This window comes from Ostreococcus tauri (genome assembly GCF_000214015.3).
Source record: "Ostreococcus tauri WGS project CAID00000000 data, contig chromosome 07, whole genome shotgun sequence".
Classification (NCBI taxonomy): domain Eukaryota; kingdom Viridiplantae; phylum Chlorophyta; class Mamiellophyceae; order Mamiellales; family Bathycoccaceae; genus Ostreococcus; species Ostreococcus tauri.
Window position 1 is genome coordinate 578272 of NC_014432.2, and position 15831 is coordinate 594102.

Genomic DNA, 15831 nt, shown 5'->3' on the forward strand with positions numbered 1-15831 from the left:
GCGCGACGCGACGGGCGCGGGGGCGCGGGGGCGCGTCCGCGGCGTTGGACCAGGTCGAGCGCGAGGTGAAGGACGGCGCGGTGTCGTTCGTCCTGCTCGCCGGTGGGGTCGGGAAGCGCATGGGGGCGGACGTGCCGAAGCAGTACTTACCGTTAATGGGGACGCCGATCGCGATTTGGTCGTTGAAGAAGTTTGCGACGATGCCCGAGGTCGGGGAGATCGTCGTGGTGTGCGACCCGTCGTACGACGACGTCTTCTCGAGCGTTGCGATCGAGAAGCCGCTGACGTTTGCGAGGCCGGGTAAGGAGAGACAGGATTCGGTGTACAATGGGATGCAGGCGGCTCGAGAGGGGGCGGAGCTGTTGGCGATTCACGACAGCGCGCGGCCGTTGTGCGCGCTGGCGGATGCGAGGCGGTGCTTCAATGACGCGAAGACGCACGGTGCGGCTGTTCTCGCGGTGCAGAGCAAGGCGACGATTAAGGAAGTGAATGCGGATTTAAGCATCGATAAGACGTTGGATCGAAGCCGTTTATGGGAGATGCAGACGCCGCAGGTTATGCGCCCGGAGCTTTTGCGTCGTGGATACGATCTCGTCAATAGTAAAGGCTTGGAGGTCACCGACGACGTTTCGATCGTCGAGCACCTGGGTGAGCGCGTGCAGGTAACGCCGGGAAGCTATTTTAACCTCAAGGTCACGACGCCGGAGGACATGTTCATCGCAGAACGATTGATGAAGGAGCAAGGCGACGCCGTGGCGTGAGCAATTCATTTCCAAATTTCTAAGCCAAAAACCTCAAAAAGTTGTAATACAACGCACACGTGAAGACAAATCGTTTGATCATCGCGATAAACGTGCTTTGCGTTGTTTGTTTTCGCATCTTGGTGCCCGTCACACGTTCTTCGCGACAATCGGCTTGCCGTCACAGACGGCGTCGTTGGGCACGGCGAATCGATCGAGCGCAAGGCCGTTGCGCACAGCGGCTTGACACGGGCAACGACAACCGTTCTCGCACTCGCACTCGCACTCGCACTTACACGCGTACGAAATTCCCATCAAGACGAACGCCGCGATCATGAGCGCCAGAGAGAGTTGCGACATGACGCCGTCGACGAAACCGAAGCACGGATCCACAGTGAAAGTAAGCGTACCAACCGTAGTGTACGATCGAGTGGAGACGCCGTACGGTTCGACGTCTGCCGTCATCAAGAACATCGCGTCTTCACTGGTTCGCGAATCGATGTACGACGGTCCCGCCCGTCGTGGAAACGGTCTGGAGAGCATCGTGAGCGTTGTCAGATCTGGCGTCTCGCTCACCGCGGGCCAGAACACGCTCATCATCTCGTCAGGATCCTCGGGCTCGACGGCGCGTTCGCCCTCCATCGGTTCATCGTTGAGCATCACGTTTTCGACGTTTGCGTCGGCGAGATAAGGGTCTGTGACCGGAAACAAGTCCGCGGGCTTCTCCAAAGAGACTCTCGCTGCGAAAGTCTGTTCATCTTCTCCCACGAGCTCCGCATCAACCGGATTGAGCGCGACGGCGCAGAAAACGAGAGCGAGAGCGACACAAGAAGTGCGTACAATCATCATCAATGCCAGAGTCTCACGAACGCGTACGTCACGAGTGAGAGTGTGACGCTCGAGCGTTTCTCGGTAGTCGTCACGAGGCGACGCGACTTTGACAGGACATGTCGAGTTAACTCTTGATAACAGTATCTACGGGTGAATTCAACCCGCGTCTTCGCCCTCGGCTTCATTCTCGCCCGTGTCCTCACCGCCAGCCTTCTTCGCCGCTCTCGCGGCGTCTCGAGCCGCGCGCTTCGCCGCCAGCGCCGCCTTCTTCGCCGCCTTCTCGACCTCCTTGGCCTGCGCCTTCTTCACCGCGTCGTCCGTCCCTTCGTCGTCGTTCTTCCCATCCAGACGCAACCGTGAGCTCGGTGCCGGTGCACCGAGAGGAAAATCTAACGGTAGCAGCGCCGCCGTTCCCGCACCGCCGCCGCTCCATCCGCACATCGTCGAGTCGCACACCATCCCGACGCTCAAGACCCCCCCGACCGTCGTCTTCCTCACCTCCGTCCCGTCCCTCAGCGTCCCACCCGCGAGCACGACGACTAACCGCTTTCCGACCTCGACGTTCGGGGCGTTCGTGACGATGACGTGCGCCTCGGCGTCGGCGTCGTCGGAAACTTTCACGAAGAGCTTCTTCAGTTTATCCTTCCCTTCCACCGGTTCGAGCGACGCGACCTCGCCGCACACGAGATCGGACATCTCGAGCGAACGATCGCGCGCAAAGCTCCCTGGATGCTCGATCGACGCGGTCGTCGACGCGCGTCGCGGAGTGCGCGACGTTGTTCCGAAGCGCACGGTTAATAATCCGCATTTCGCACCGCCGCATGAGCGACGACGCGCGACGCAACGGGCGCGCGATGACGGTTCGTCGACGTGCGTGATCACGTGCGTACACAGAGCGAGGTTTTGACGTCGTCGACGCCCGGGAACGCGTCGCATTCGTTTGATTCTGGATTAGCATTCATTTCAGCGCTGCGAGCTCATGGTTGAGACTATGCGCGATCGAGCGGCCGTGACGCGCGCTCGGGACTCGGAGAGCGACGATGCGGTGCGGCCGTGGCGATGGCGGCGCGGACGAGCGTTCGGGGCGGATGCAAGTGACATTTTGGGCGTCGCGGATCGAGCGGCACCCGCGTCGCGGAGCGGGAGTTGGGCGCGCGAACCTTTGGAGGGCTTTCATCGGACGTTTACCGTGGAAGAAGCGTTCAATCGAAAGAGTGAGGCGCGAAAAATGGAGTTTCTGGCGAAAGAGATGGTTGGAAATCGAGCGACGTCGCGAGAGACGTTGGAAGAGCTCGCGCTGGCGGCACTGATTCCAGCGCCAAGCGGGACGGAGGCCGTGGCGACCTTGGAGGAGCGACTCGATGGATTGAACGAGGCGTTGGTAGCGCTGAGGATTCGTGAGAAGACTCGCAATGAGATCGTCGTCGGCGCTCTGGACGCGTGCGGCGGCGCCATTCGTGGTTTCGAGGGCGTAGTCGATGAGCTTGAGACACGGTTATCGGCAGGCGCCGATGCGGACGAAGATGCTCTGAATTACGTTTTGTCTCGATCAGCGGCGCAGCTGAGATATCTTAGATCGCAACAAACGACGACGGCGAAAATCGCATTGCGAGTCTCTGTGAGTGAAGTGATCACGGTGTCGTCGAGTGAATCGCACAGGAGCGTCGCGACAAATGAGGCGCCCAAGCCGCGTTCAGAAGCGCTGCGGCAGTCGCGAGGATTCTTTACGTGTTGCACGTCATCGAGCGTTGACGTCGGAGATTGTGACGTTGAAAGTCTTTGCGCACCTTCGGAAAGCGCGGTATCGGCTTCAGAGCATTGGGGAGAGTCGTTGAGATGTGTTGTTAGTCTCACGCAGGGCTCAGATGAGACTGAATCATTCGCATCTACGTCTCGCGATTCTTCAGGAATCACGATGATTTTTAACGCAGTGACACCTCTCATGGTGGCAGATGAAAACGCCGTACTCGAACTGAATTTCTATACGTGCGTCGATTCGATTGATCAGACTGACGTGGAGACAAAGGCGACGCCAAACGGTCGCACGCAAAGAGCGCTTCGGGCACCTGGTGTACTCATGACGCATTACGACGATGATGAGACTAAGGGTGATAAGCTCAGAGGACGAGCCACTATACGTGTCTCTGAATTGGCTGAAACGACTCGCAAACATCAGCCTCACGAGCTCTTGATCTCGATCGAAAAGCCGGCGAGTGGGAAATCACCGCGGCGCTCAGTCGGAAAGGCTACTGTGTTCGTGGACAAACTCGTTGAGACTTTCAACGACGAAAGCATTGCCCCGATGCCGGTTAAGGGCGATACTTTACAGAAAGCCGCCGAGATATTCGCAGCTTTTGAAGGCACGCAGACGTACAACCCAAGAGGAATAGTGCACGCGTTCGTTAACCGACTCGGAGCGTGCCCAGCAATCGCAGGTTTGGCTGAGATGTTCGTACTTTGTCGAAGTTGGCGATTCGAAGTTGAATACCTTGAGCGGCTGAGCGTCTGCACCGCGGACGTAGTCGCCGCGGTGTCCGTCGGTCGACTCACGACGAATGAAAAACTTCAGTACACAGAGCTGCTCGAGCTCATCTCGAGGCAGCTGGAACTAGAGTTGAGCAATATTCTTCCGACAGCGAGTGAGGCCGCTGATGAGCTCGTACTCGACATGCAAGCGACTTCAACAGTCGTACCCGCGGCCGTTACTTTGTATGCTTTATCGCTTGGTGATATCTCGATGACGAGACTCGCTTTGCGACTGAAGCGGTGTGTGAGAGACGCAATGCGCCGGCGATGCGTGGAACACATGGTGAGAGAGAACCCAACAAAAGATTCACCAACCCTGACAGATATCATGGCGATGATTCGCAACCTAACGAAGCGCATGTCCATGGATTCGATGCTTCTATCACGTTTCCCAACTGAAGTCGAGGCGATGTCAGAAGCGTCGGTAGTGGTGGCGACGTTCATTCAGGAAGTGTTGACGGAAGTATTTCAAGGGATCGCGAGCATGCAAAACCCACCTGATTATGACTCTGCGATAGCAGAACTTGAAAAGTTGCTATCATCGCACAGAAATGAATTGAAGATCCGGCGCCTCTTTGCGGCGCAAACTTTCATCTCGTCAGGATTTGTGGACAAGCTATTACAACCAGCGTTTGAGGAGACGTTGGTGAGCATCCACCGCGAACTGGTCGTTTGGGTGCAACAAGAAATAGCCAAGGAAAAATCTTCGTTGCAACCTCTCGACGAGGAGCGCGGGATCATGTACAGTGACTCCTGCGCCGAGCTCTTCTGCACTCTCGTCAACATCAACAAGTCAGCTCAAGAGCATATACTTCAAGGACAGCGAGCTTCGTTTAATGCAGGATTGCTGAATAGAATATGCCACGAGATATTGCAGACTTACGTGGACGCCTACGAACAAAAGTGTCTTGAAACTGTCCAGGATGCGCGTTCGTATTTGACACAGAAAGCCCGCGCTAAGACGCACGCTTCCACGGGTGTTGAGCACATCGAAGCGCTGATGCCGGCGGAGTTCTACACGCGGCTTAGCAATATCCATCAAATGGTCCTCGCAATTGAGCCTTTTATGGAGGAAATACCTTTACTGTGGTGCTCGTCCAAGGTCGAGTTTCAAGAAAAGCTGCAACAACATGTTATCGAAACTGAAATTGAGGATGATCAGACTCCACGTTTCGAGGAGTATAACGAAGACGACGTGTTCGAAGAAGACGGTAAACCATTCGGCACAGATATCACCGTGAACCGAATTATTCACAGGCTACGCACAGCAAGAGCAAACGTCATCGCTTCCTTGACGGAGTTGATTGAAGAGCGCGTCGCACCCTTTGTCAGAATTGCTATTCTCGACAGCGACGCAAGAACTCGCTCGACAGCCGTTCGCATCGTGTTCACAATGATCAATTCTGAGCTTCAAGTGATGGATACCTTACTTGCCTCGGGAGCGTTCAGACTCTCGCTTTCATCGATGCACAAAGCAGTATGTGACTCGATCGAACAGTTGGTGTTGCACAGGCCGATTGAAGAGGGCTCGTTGGAAAGCGGTGAGCGCTGGAAAGGATCAACGATGCTGACTGAGTCGCAGCACTCGTTAGTCGTCGAGCTCACGTCGGACGTGCGGACGTTCTTCTATTCCGATGGTGCTGGAGAACCCAAGTCGATTTTGAACGCCAGTGAAGGTCGACTGCAACGTCTGTTGAATTTGTGGTTCACCCCCACGTTAGAGGTTGAGCGGGAATTCTGGCATTCGAAAGAAACTTTATCGCGTGAGATCTCCATGGCGAACGGTGAAGCTGTGCGAGTACGTGACGTCGGGGGAGTTTCGATTCAGGATATTTTGCGCTTCTTGCGTCAGCGCGAAAATGATGTCACCGCGATGAATCTATTCAATGAGCAAGCAAAGGTTACGACGACCTTGACCTTGCGTGCACTGTTTGGCTCCCGTCTGAATAGTCTCGATACATTGCTTGGCGCTTGGGTGTGTCGAAATAGGTGTGGTTTGTCTGGACGACTTTATGTCACGTCCACGCAGTTGGCGTTCTCGACATCTGGTGTGAGCATCGATCATCCGCACGATGGTCAAACGGCTATGGTAAGAGAAATTCGCCGCATTACTAATATTTATAGAATCGATGCTCAGGATGGGACTTCCGGTCTTCACGTTATATTCGACGATCGACGATCATTCACGTTCAGTCAGTTTGGAGGAGTGATGACGCCGTTGAACGTCGAGTCTCGCGAGCGAGATGCTTGCGTCGGACTCATCCGCATGAACCCAAGTTTCTTGGAACGTCAGTCCTACGCGAAGGATGTACAACCCGCACAAACGCTAGACACGATATCAATGGATGCAAGTGCGGACGAGCTAGCCCAGGCCGCGCAAAACTTGCAATCGCCGCACCTCCCGGATGGAGAGTCAATCATCACGCACTGTGTGTGCGTACGAGTGAACGGCTTAGCCAGAGAAATTGGGAAATTCTTTGTGGCGACGGAATCATGCGTTTTCTTACCAGTCAGCGGTGCGGGTCAAGGATTTACTTACACCAGCATGGTTCAGTCGAATCGAAAGCCTGAATTGCAGATGATTGGTTGGAGAAACGCCGATATTATCCTTCCCATCCATGATTACCTCGAGGCGGAGCCTACGATGCGCTTGACGGGTTTGACAAAAATTGCTGCGACGAGTGTGTACAACGACCTCTGCGATGCGCTGACGGCGTACAGAGGCCAGAACAGTACCAGTAGGCAGTTAGTGTGATATCATTTACATTAGTCGTAGTAGCTACCGACAGCGTCCGTGTTCGAGAAAGAACTCTCAATCCGCGCCAAGTTCAACAGTCAACACGGCGAGGTTATCGTCCACAATTGGTGAATAGTATTCAGAGGCGTCTGGTAATATATTTTCGAGTGCATGCAGCAACTTTTGCGTTTGCTTGAGCCACTCAACCGCTTCTTTCGTTCGCATCGAGCGTTCATGTCTCACGGCTCGATTGAAGCAGGTTGACAGCAACCACTGCGCTTCGACAGGGGGATATGACGGATGCGAGGAAAATATCTCCTCTGCTTCGTCGTAAAGCATGTGGATCGCGTCGTCATTCCCCTTGTACACTCGTGAAGAAAGCTGAATGCGCTTTCTCATCAACCGACCGAGTCTTTTCGAGTCCGAAAAGGAGTGTGCCTTCATCACTACGGCTGCTTCTTCGTACGCTCGGGAAACGGTGACCAAATCAGAAGCTTTCATGCATGCTCCCCTATCCGCTATCATGGTCAGAACGCCAATGTACTCAGGGTCCGTCGCCATCATCGAAGATATTTCGTCCACGAGCTTGCTCTGCGATGCGACATCGCGTTGAGCGCACGCAATTTCATACTCAAGAACATAAGAAATTTGTCTTACTGCTTTGTATTTGTCTTCTTCCGCGTTCTTCAGTAAACCGCGCAACTGTGCCATCGCGCCTTTTGAACGAGCCACGTTCGATAATTCACGCTTCTTACGTTCACTTTCATCTTCTTGATCGGACATCGCGTTGTGGCTCGTTAGAGACGCTATCGATAGAAGCAGCGCCACCGCTTGGCGGTACCTGTACTCTGAGCGCTGTTCGTCACTCAGTCCTTCCGGGATCTTATGAAGTTTGGATACCACGAACGCGGAGCAGAACATGAACTGATACGCCGCGTCGGTCGATGCACTCTCGTACGCATCTAAGCCAACATTCCATGAAAAGTCAGCGAGGTACTGCGTTTGACGAGCATCTGCTAGGAGACTGTTGTGTTTGGAAACACGCTTCACGAATTCTTCGAAAAGGTGCGAGGCATCTTTGAAAACTTTTCTATCGTACTTCCCGTTCACTGATGCTTTGAGATGACGCAAATAACTACAAAAAATGAATGACTCTTCTTTGTCCATGCGTTCAGTGCTCGTTCCGTCCAAAATCATATCGTATAGGCTCCGAAACGCGTCAGCAGCGATTTTGTGGTGCCTCGTATCGTCAAGCTCTCCGGCAACGTACAACAAAGCGTCGGGTTCACCGGCTTTCACAAGCGAACATATTGAACTACTCAAGCCTTCGAGGTCCTCAGAGATGAGTTGGAACTTGACGCACAGTAGAGTCGTCGAGACATCCGCTGAGCTCTTGTCTTCCATCAAGCCTTGAAGCGATTCGCGAGCGCGTTCGATATCGTTGTTCTCCAAATCGCACATTACTTGCAACCGTATGACAGGTACTGCGGAGCTGCTCGTGTTCTTTCTCTTACTCTGCGTTGACAGTGGCAGCGTCATTCCAAACATTTTACGCGCGATGGAGTACTTGTTCAGGTTGTACATTTCTGCCGCGGCGTTCCAGGTAATGGCGTACGCGCGTGATTGGCCATCGCGGGTGAAACCGATCTCCCGAAACCGACCGCTATCCGTGAGTAAGCACTCTAGCTGCGAAATGATAAACATTGCACTGGACTCATCAAGGCTTTGCGAAGTCTCGAAGAGAGTTTCAAAAATATCGGTGATCATTTCTTGTCGCTTTTTTGTTGAAAATGAGCTCATCCGTTTCGCCAACGTGCCAACGTTGGAAGCCACCGCGCCGGCACCGTGCTCGCTCCGAGCCATTTTAATACATGATGCGTACAGTACATTGATATCTGCCTCCTTCGCCTGAAGAAGACCCTCTAACACGTCGCAAGCTTTTGACACTTCTCCAATCCCAGCGAAAGCTTCGATGAACATGCTGTCCATCAGGAATGAATCGGTGAGAGCGTGCAAGTCTCGAACCAAGACACTGTCGCTGCCCGTGCACTCCTTCACGTACGAATTGATCGTTTTCAATTTTTCTAGCACCGTCAGAGCCTCCTCGTACGATCTCGCGTGTATGTAAAGCTTGGCGAGACTATGCAAAATGCGAATGAACATGCCATCCGTTCGAAGTAACGTACTGCTCATTTTCAGCGGGTCCATTTTCAGAACGTATTTCGCGTCCGCATCTGAAACGGCTGACGTCGACCAAGAATTCTGAACAATGGCGAACAAATCTCCGTAAGAAGTTTCGAGGGCATCGATGAGAAATCTCACGCGTTTGTCAAACTCAGACCGATTGCTCGACAAGAGCTTCTCGGATACGTTCAGAGTCTCAGCTAGATTAATCTTGGAATTCACCAACGTGGTCATGCACATGACCTCGTTTCCTTTGCTATGTGCACTCTGTGCGTATCGTTGCGCGTCTCGGAAAAAATTCTGTGCCCCGACCATGTCACCAAGCAGAAAGGTGTTCTTCGCGCGTACCGTCTGAGCCTCGAACATCATCAACATGGAATCGCTGTCGAGTTCACCGTTCATATTTGAAAACGTGTTCGCGTACGACTCGGCGATGATGAATTGCTCTTCCGAAGCCTTGAACTCTCCCGCCTCGTGCAACAGCGACGCGAGAGTAAGATGATTCACGATACCCGTGGACAGACTTGAAATCCCGCTCGTAGCATTTCCATCAATCAATCCCGATGCGTGATCCAAGAGCTCGCACGAAACATATCTCATATCGAGGAGTGGACCGACGAACTCCTCGTTCAGCTGCCCACCACACTCAGCCTTCGTCTCGAGCGACGTCTTCTCGATCGAAAAATTCCAGCATCGCGACGACATGTTTCTCGCCAACTCTCTCGATTTGTCCTCGTCCATCGACCACAAATCACGCAGACGCTCGCTCATCTTCCGCACCTCGCTCACGGTCCGCAACACGTCGTTCGCGCTAGACACTCGCTTTGCCAACTCCGAGCGTGTCATCGTTCCGTCAAACGCGTCGCTGATCTCATCCAAGGCGTCTATAATCGGATCCACGCTGACGCGCGCGTTCGGCGTCTCCGATACGCGCCTCGCCGCGCCCGCTCGCGTCGTTCCCGTCGCCTCGTTTGCGTCATCAAGCGACACCCCACTCAGAGATATATCCAACAGCGCGTCCATCGCGTTCGCACGCGCGTCGTCGCCGTCCACGACCGTGTCCACGTCTCTGTCTCTCTCGCCGCCTCGCGAACGCTTCCCGTCCGAGTCGCTCCGCGCTGCGTCGTCTCCCGCGAGCGCGTCGTCGTCGGCCGCCTCGCGAGCGCGCTGTGCAAAGATGTCCTTCCTCTTGAATGGGGACTGGAAACTGCGCATCGCGCGCGTCGAAGAGGGCGTCGAGGTGTGAGGGGTTGCCCGCGCGTCTCGGACAGCGTGGTGCCGGGTTTCGCGTCTGAGTGCGTTTTACATTGTTCTCAAGCGAGCCCAGCCATGGATCCCGCGAGATTGTACGCTGGGAAGACGATGTTGGGGAACTTTTTGGCGAGCTGCGTAAACTCCTCGTAGGAGATGTTACCGTCGCCGTCGGTGTCGCATTGACGCATGAGCCACTCCACCTTACGCTCGATTTGTTTGTCGCTCGACATGTTGGTGGCGCGAATGATTTTGCGTAACTCGCTGGCGTCAATGAAACCCGAACCGTCGAGATCATACACTGAGAAAGCGAACTGGATCTTATTATCCCGTGCGTCGTTCCCAACGTTGGAAATGCCCACGATGAACTCCTTGACATCGATGAGACCTGTTCGATCGGTGTCGAACATGGAGAAGAGGCGCTCGACGTACGGTGTTCGATCGACGTGTAACATGCGCACAAACTCGTTCACGTCCACGCGACCGCTTCCATCTTTATCGCTCTCGAGGAAACGCTTATAAACTTCCTTCAACTTATCTGTATTCAAGCCCTGAGATCGCTGAAACGTCTCCAGATCCTGCATCGGCGTCCCGCTCGGTTGCGCCGCGCCGACATCCATAGGGCGTCCGACCCCCATCGATCCCATCGCCATCCCGGCGTCGTACCCGACCCCACCGCCGTACTGCGGCGGTCCACCGTACCCCCCACCCATCGACCCACCGTGACCCGTGCCCATCGCCCCTCCCTGCGGGGCTCCGTACCCTCCTCGATTCAACGCCATTCCGCCCGCTCCCGGCGCGCCGCCCGGTCCGCCGCGCGCCCGCCCTCCCCCGAGCCCGGTCCCGGCGCCTGCCCCCCCCCGTCCGCTCAGGTGCGCCATCAACGTCGCGAATTCCTCGTAAGAGATCTGTCCATCCCCGTCCGTGTCCGCCATGAGGATCATCTCATCGATCTCATCGTCCGTCGCCTTTTCACCCATGCTCGCGAGCACGTGCGCGATCTCAGCCGCGCCGACGTATCCGTTACGGTCGAGGTCGAACTCGCGGAAGGCTCGACGTATTTCATCCGGAGATAAGAGCTCCGAGCTCATCGACGCGTCGTTCGAACGGGCGCGGGCGGACGGAGGCGGGCGGTGGGGTGAACGGTTGAAAGTGCCGCGGGGGTGCTGTGACTCATTGATTTTGTGCGCGCGTCGATTCGGCGCGTGCAAATGTATCGTACTAGGAGCGCGCGTTACACGGCTATCGAGGGCGTGCGCGCGGTTCACTTGGCCACGGTGCGCATGGTAAACTTGAGCGTGGGCGGTTTCTTGCCGTTTCCGGGCGCGGTGGTCGGGCGCCAGTCGGGCTCGACGCACTTTGCGGCGTCGTACACGGAATCGCGCTCCGGGAGCGGATGGCCGGGGTACTCTTCTTGGATTTTTTTCGCGATGACATCGCGGAGGACGACGGCATCCTTGTAGAGCACGCTCGAGGATTCGTTGAAGTTTTGGCAGTTGGAGAGCATGAGCTCGAGGGCGACGCAGAACATCCACGTGGTCGGGTAGCCGCCGGCGTTGAGGCATTTTTGGATGCTTCCAAGATCGATGGGGTTGGAGATGGCGCGATAGTACTGGGGCAGTTGCTTTCGCGTGGGAAGTATCTCGAACGCCTCGGCACGAGAGCGACCCTTCTTGTCCTTGCACGCGCGAATGGCGTTCAGGACAGTTCTGCAGTAGTCAGTCTCCTTCCTCGTCATCGCGAGCTTGGGTAGTTCATGCGTTGCTGGCGGTGGGAGCTCAGCGCTGTCGCTCATCTCCTGCGGATGGTCGTTCTCATCGTTCAATATGATCTCCTCGTCGGAGTCGACGTGAGTCTTCTCAACCAGTTCCCACACCTCACCGCCGCGCGCGTCTCGGAACACCAATGGATGTTGTCGCAAGAGTGCCCCAAGCGCCGCGAGTGGTCTTCGCGCAGTTGCAAACTCCGTCACGCCCTTTTCGACCATGATTTTGTGCAGTTTGTTCAGAGGCATCGCGTTACCTCGCACACGAGCTAAGATGTAAGACGCGCACTGGAGCGGTTCCTTCGGAAAACGTCGATCTCTGGGAGCGCTTCGCTGCGATTTTCTCGGTCGCACGTATTCTTCGCTATCAGAGTCGTTTCTATAATCGGCGTTCGCTCTTCGTTTATTCATGGTCACCGTCTTCAGCGTCGGGGCGACGTACTTTGGAGGGAAAGGATCGTCCTCGTCCTCAATGACAGCATCGTCCACGGGTTTGTCCCAAGCTGGTTCGTCCACGCTGTCGTACACCGTGATTGACGGGGGCACCGGATGTCCTGGGAATCGCTCCTCCACGGCGTCCAAGTAAGCTTTTCGCAGGACTTCGGAGTCGCGATACAACAATGACGCCGGGTCATTGAAACGCTTGCAATTGGTAAACATCAGCTCCATCGCGACGAGGAAGAACCAAACATTTGGATACCCACCCGCGGGTTTCCGAAGCATACGTTCAATTGACGCGCAGTCAACCGGGCACTTGATGATGTCGTAATACTCCGGCAGAGCGAACCGCGTCGGTAGCCGTTCAAACGGCCCACACAAATCCCGACCATCGACTTCAACCTTACGAACGATGTTCAAGATCTCGTAACACTTGCGACGTTCACTGTGCTTCATGGTGGTCGTCGACGGTTGAACTCTAGTGTACACGCTGAAACCACCAAGAGGGATACGAACGGTCGCCTCTTCGGCGCCGGCGACTCCCGGCGGCCGAACGTGGATGCGGGTTTTGTTCACATCTTCTTCTTCATTTTCATCAGGGAGAAGCGCGTCATTCTCGAGCCATTTGATGCGCTGCATGAAAAGCATGAGCTCTTCAACCTGATTATCGTCGTACCTAACTGTGTGCTCACCGTTGGCCGCGTTGTATGCTTCTACATGCCCAAGGTAGAACACTTCCTCTAGCGGCCACCAAACAGCGATCCGTTGTCCTATGACGCTATCGCCTTTTTCATCTGCACGTTCAACCATGTATGTGAGCATATTGCTACCTGGATTTCCATCTGGAAGCATCACGCGACAAGAGGATTTCCACTTCTTTGAGCTTCCACAACCTGACATCCGCTCGAATTCGCCGGCTCCAACTACTCTGTCCGTGTCTTTGTCGTGCACGCGCTCAGATCGCGTTTTCCCCATAGCTAGCAAGTGTCCCACGTGGCCGTTACAGATCATGGCGATTGGCTCTGGTATTTCCTCCTCCCCATCAAGTTCCTGTATTTCACTCTCCTCGTACCCCACCGCTTCGGCCATGTCGCACGCATTCGCGGATCTTCTTGGGCCGTACAGTTCTGCTTCAGCTTGTAGACGAGCTTCTTCTTCTTCCGCTTCTTTTTGTCTACGCGCACGTTCGCGTTCACGCTCAACATCGCGAACAGCCTTGTCTGCAGACTTTTGGAATGCTTCGAGTCCCTTGTCCACTTGGTGCTCGAATGCACGAATAGCGTCTATTTGCTCTGCCGCGATGTTTCCGAGCATTTCGCGCTTTTCCTCGCCTTCTTCCATCGCGGCGGCCTCCGCGCGACGCTCCATATGAGCCTCCAGAGACTCCTGAATCTGCTCCTCCATGTAGCCAAACATGGTCACGCCGTCTATGTGCTCTGGCTTCCAACCTAACTCCATCGGCTTGTACCGCTCTGATTCAGTGATATTCATCTCATACTTTTCATACCTACCAGTCTCCACCATGCGCTTGAGATGGGAATGAGCTGCGAAAGGAACCGCTCTTTGAGTGCGTTTTTCATCCGGGATTTCATCGTCCATAACTTGCTTGTTCGTGATCACACCAGTGCTCGCGAGGAGAACAAGTTTGGTGAAATGCGTTAACGAAGACCAATCGACGGTATCTATAGGGTAATCCTCAACCGTCTCTCGTCGAACCATCCCGGGAACCTCGTACGCATGCGCAGAGAAGTTTGAATGAAATGTGGGCTTCCCAGACGTTCGAATCCAGTCTTCCTCACTTCGCGCGAGTGCTTGAATTTCATCTTCCGCTTCCTTAATCTCGACTTCGTCTTCGTCTTCAACGATATCGAATTTAAAGTGCGCGTGACCGTCCTCCGACACGTGCGACAAGCTAACCTGAAAACGCTCGCGCTTTTTTTCGACTGTCTCCTCCTTGATCCCGTCAGACAAATCGACAAACTCCACGGGTGTGTTCATCTCATCGCAGAAACCCTTCGGGCGATAAATGTGTCCCATCGTCACGTAGAAAAGCCCACACGCGGTGCAGAGCGATCGCCTGCTGTCCGGACCGAAACGCATACCGTTTGACTGCTCCTTGCTGATGCCGCAGTTTGCGCACGAGTCGCAGACTTCACCCTGCAGCATTTCGTACTTGTCCGTGTCACTCTCCCGCACTTTAGTATCTTTAGAGGCAAATTCTCGTCTGAATTCTCGTTTCTTTCGCTCCATATCGTCTTCATCGACACTCTTGGTGAGCTCGCTCGTGATGTAACCTTGCTGTCGAGGGATTAGCGGCGCCCACAAACGCGCGGACTGCTCGTCGATGTACGTCGGATGGTATGGTCGATTCCAACTCGGTGCCGCGGACCCTATCAACATATCGAGGGCTCGAGCAGCTCGTACGTTCATGAACTCTTCGTACGCCACCCTCTGCCTACGTGAGAGCTCTTTGGGAATGATCAACGCGGCGGCGCTTGCCGTCTCGCACCCTTCCTCGTCCGTGCGCACGTGCCGCTTGTTCTCCCTCAGATCGTCATCCCCCCACACCATGTGATGTTTCCCTTGATCGTCGGTCCACGCGATATACGGCTCTTCCCCAACGTATCCCTCGACGAAGTAATTCCTCGGCAAGAGCGCGCCCGTGAGAAGCCTGTTCTCCTCGTCCGCCGTCCCAAGGCACTGCACGTCCGCGTCCACCTCTATCATCCAGTGCGTCCGCAACCTCCGCTCAATCCGCGTCCCTCGCCAGCTCATCAATCTAGACTCTTTCTTTAACTTCTCAACCCGACTCGACTGCCTCGCAGGCTCCCGTTTCACTCGCGGTCCTCGCCCTCGCCCGCGTCCTCGCCCTCGCCCTCGTCCGCGTCCGCGCCCGCCCTCCGCCTCGCCTCCCAACCCAGCCTCGCTCGCGAGTTTCGCCAGCGCCAATCGCTCCATCAGCGCCTTATTCCGTTCGATCTTCGCCAGGCGCTCGCGCTCGTACTCCGTGAGCTCCTCGTTTCCGCCCATCTCGAACGTTCACGCGCGCTCGGCGTTCACGGCGAATGTTTTTGAAATTCTTTTTTTCGTGAAAAACGCCGTTTCGTGTCGCCACGCGTCGTCGATCACCGCGCGGGCGACGCGTGCGAACGCGCGCGAACCCCTCGAACCTCTCGCGCGAGCGAGAAAACGCGAACCGCGCGCGGGCGTGTGGACGCGCCGGACGTCGTCGGAGGGATTCGTCGTGGACGCGAAAGGGGTCCACGTCGTACTCGTAATACTGGATGAGACGCGGCGGATGAAGCGCAAAAGGACTCGGGGCGGAAGGAAGGGCGAGTCGACGGCGCGCAGGAGCGGCG

At 55.4% G+C, this 15831-nt stretch overlaps 6 protein-coding genes across 6 annotated transcripts; 2 read left to right on the plus strand and 4 right to left on the minus strand.

The window, feature by feature from the left end:
• Positions 1-761, plus strand: OT_ostta07g03570 (2-C-methyl-D-erythritol 4-phosphate cytidylyltransferase; the record flags this gene model as incomplete). The annotated part of the gene is made up of 1 exon (XM_022983857.1): positions 1-761. A coding segment is annotated over one exon (761 nt), but the record flags the coding sequence as incomplete, so codon positions are not given.
• A 966-nt stretch (positions 762-1727) lies between these two features.
• OT_ostta07g03580 (Nucleic acid-binding, OB-fold) lies at positions 1728-2267 on the minus strand (the record flags this gene model as incomplete). Its single annotated transcript, XM_003080403.2, has 1 exon — positions 1728-2267. The coding sequence occupies one exon, from the start codon at positions 2265-2267 to the stop codon at positions 1728-1730; it is 540 nt and encodes a 179-aa protein (XP_003080451.2).
• A 532-nt stretch (positions 2268-2799) lies between these two features.
• OT_ostta07g03590 (Mammalian uncoordinated homology 13, domain 2) lies at positions 2800-6852 on the plus strand (the record flags this gene model as incomplete). The annotated part of the gene is made up of 1 exon (XM_022983858.1): positions 2800-6852. The coding sequence occupies one exon, from the start codon at positions 2800-2802 to the stop codon at positions 6850-6852; it is 4053 nt and encodes a 1350-aa protein (XP_022839482.1).
• Positions 6853-6909: 57 nt separating this feature from the next.
• On the minus strand, positions 6910-10041 carry OT_ostta07g03600 (unnamed product; the record flags this gene model as incomplete). Its single annotated transcript, XM_003080405.2, has 1 exon — positions 6910-10041. One exon carries the CDS (start codon positions 10039-10041, stop codon positions 6910-6912), a length of 3132 nt encoding a protein of 1043 aa, XP_003080453.2.
• Positions 10042-10331: 290 nt separating this feature from the next.
• Positions 10332-11360, minus strand: OT_ostta07g03610 (EF-Hand 1, calcium-binding site; the record flags this gene model as incomplete). The annotated part of the gene is made up of 1 exon (XM_022983859.1): positions 10332-11360. The coding sequence occupies one exon, from the start codon at positions 11358-11360 to the stop codon at positions 10332-10334; it is 1029 nt and encodes a 342-aa protein (XP_022839483.1).
• A 173-nt stretch (positions 11361-11533) lies between these two features.
• Positions 11534-15502, minus strand: OT_ostta07g03620 (Zinc finger, NHR/GATA-type; the record flags this gene model as incomplete). Its single annotated transcript, XM_022983860.1, has 1 exon — positions 11534-15502. One exon carries the CDS (start codon positions 15500-15502, stop codon positions 11534-11536), a length of 3969 nt encoding a protein of 1322 aa, XP_022839484.1.
• Between the last annotated feature and the right edge of the window lie 329 nt (positions 15503-15831).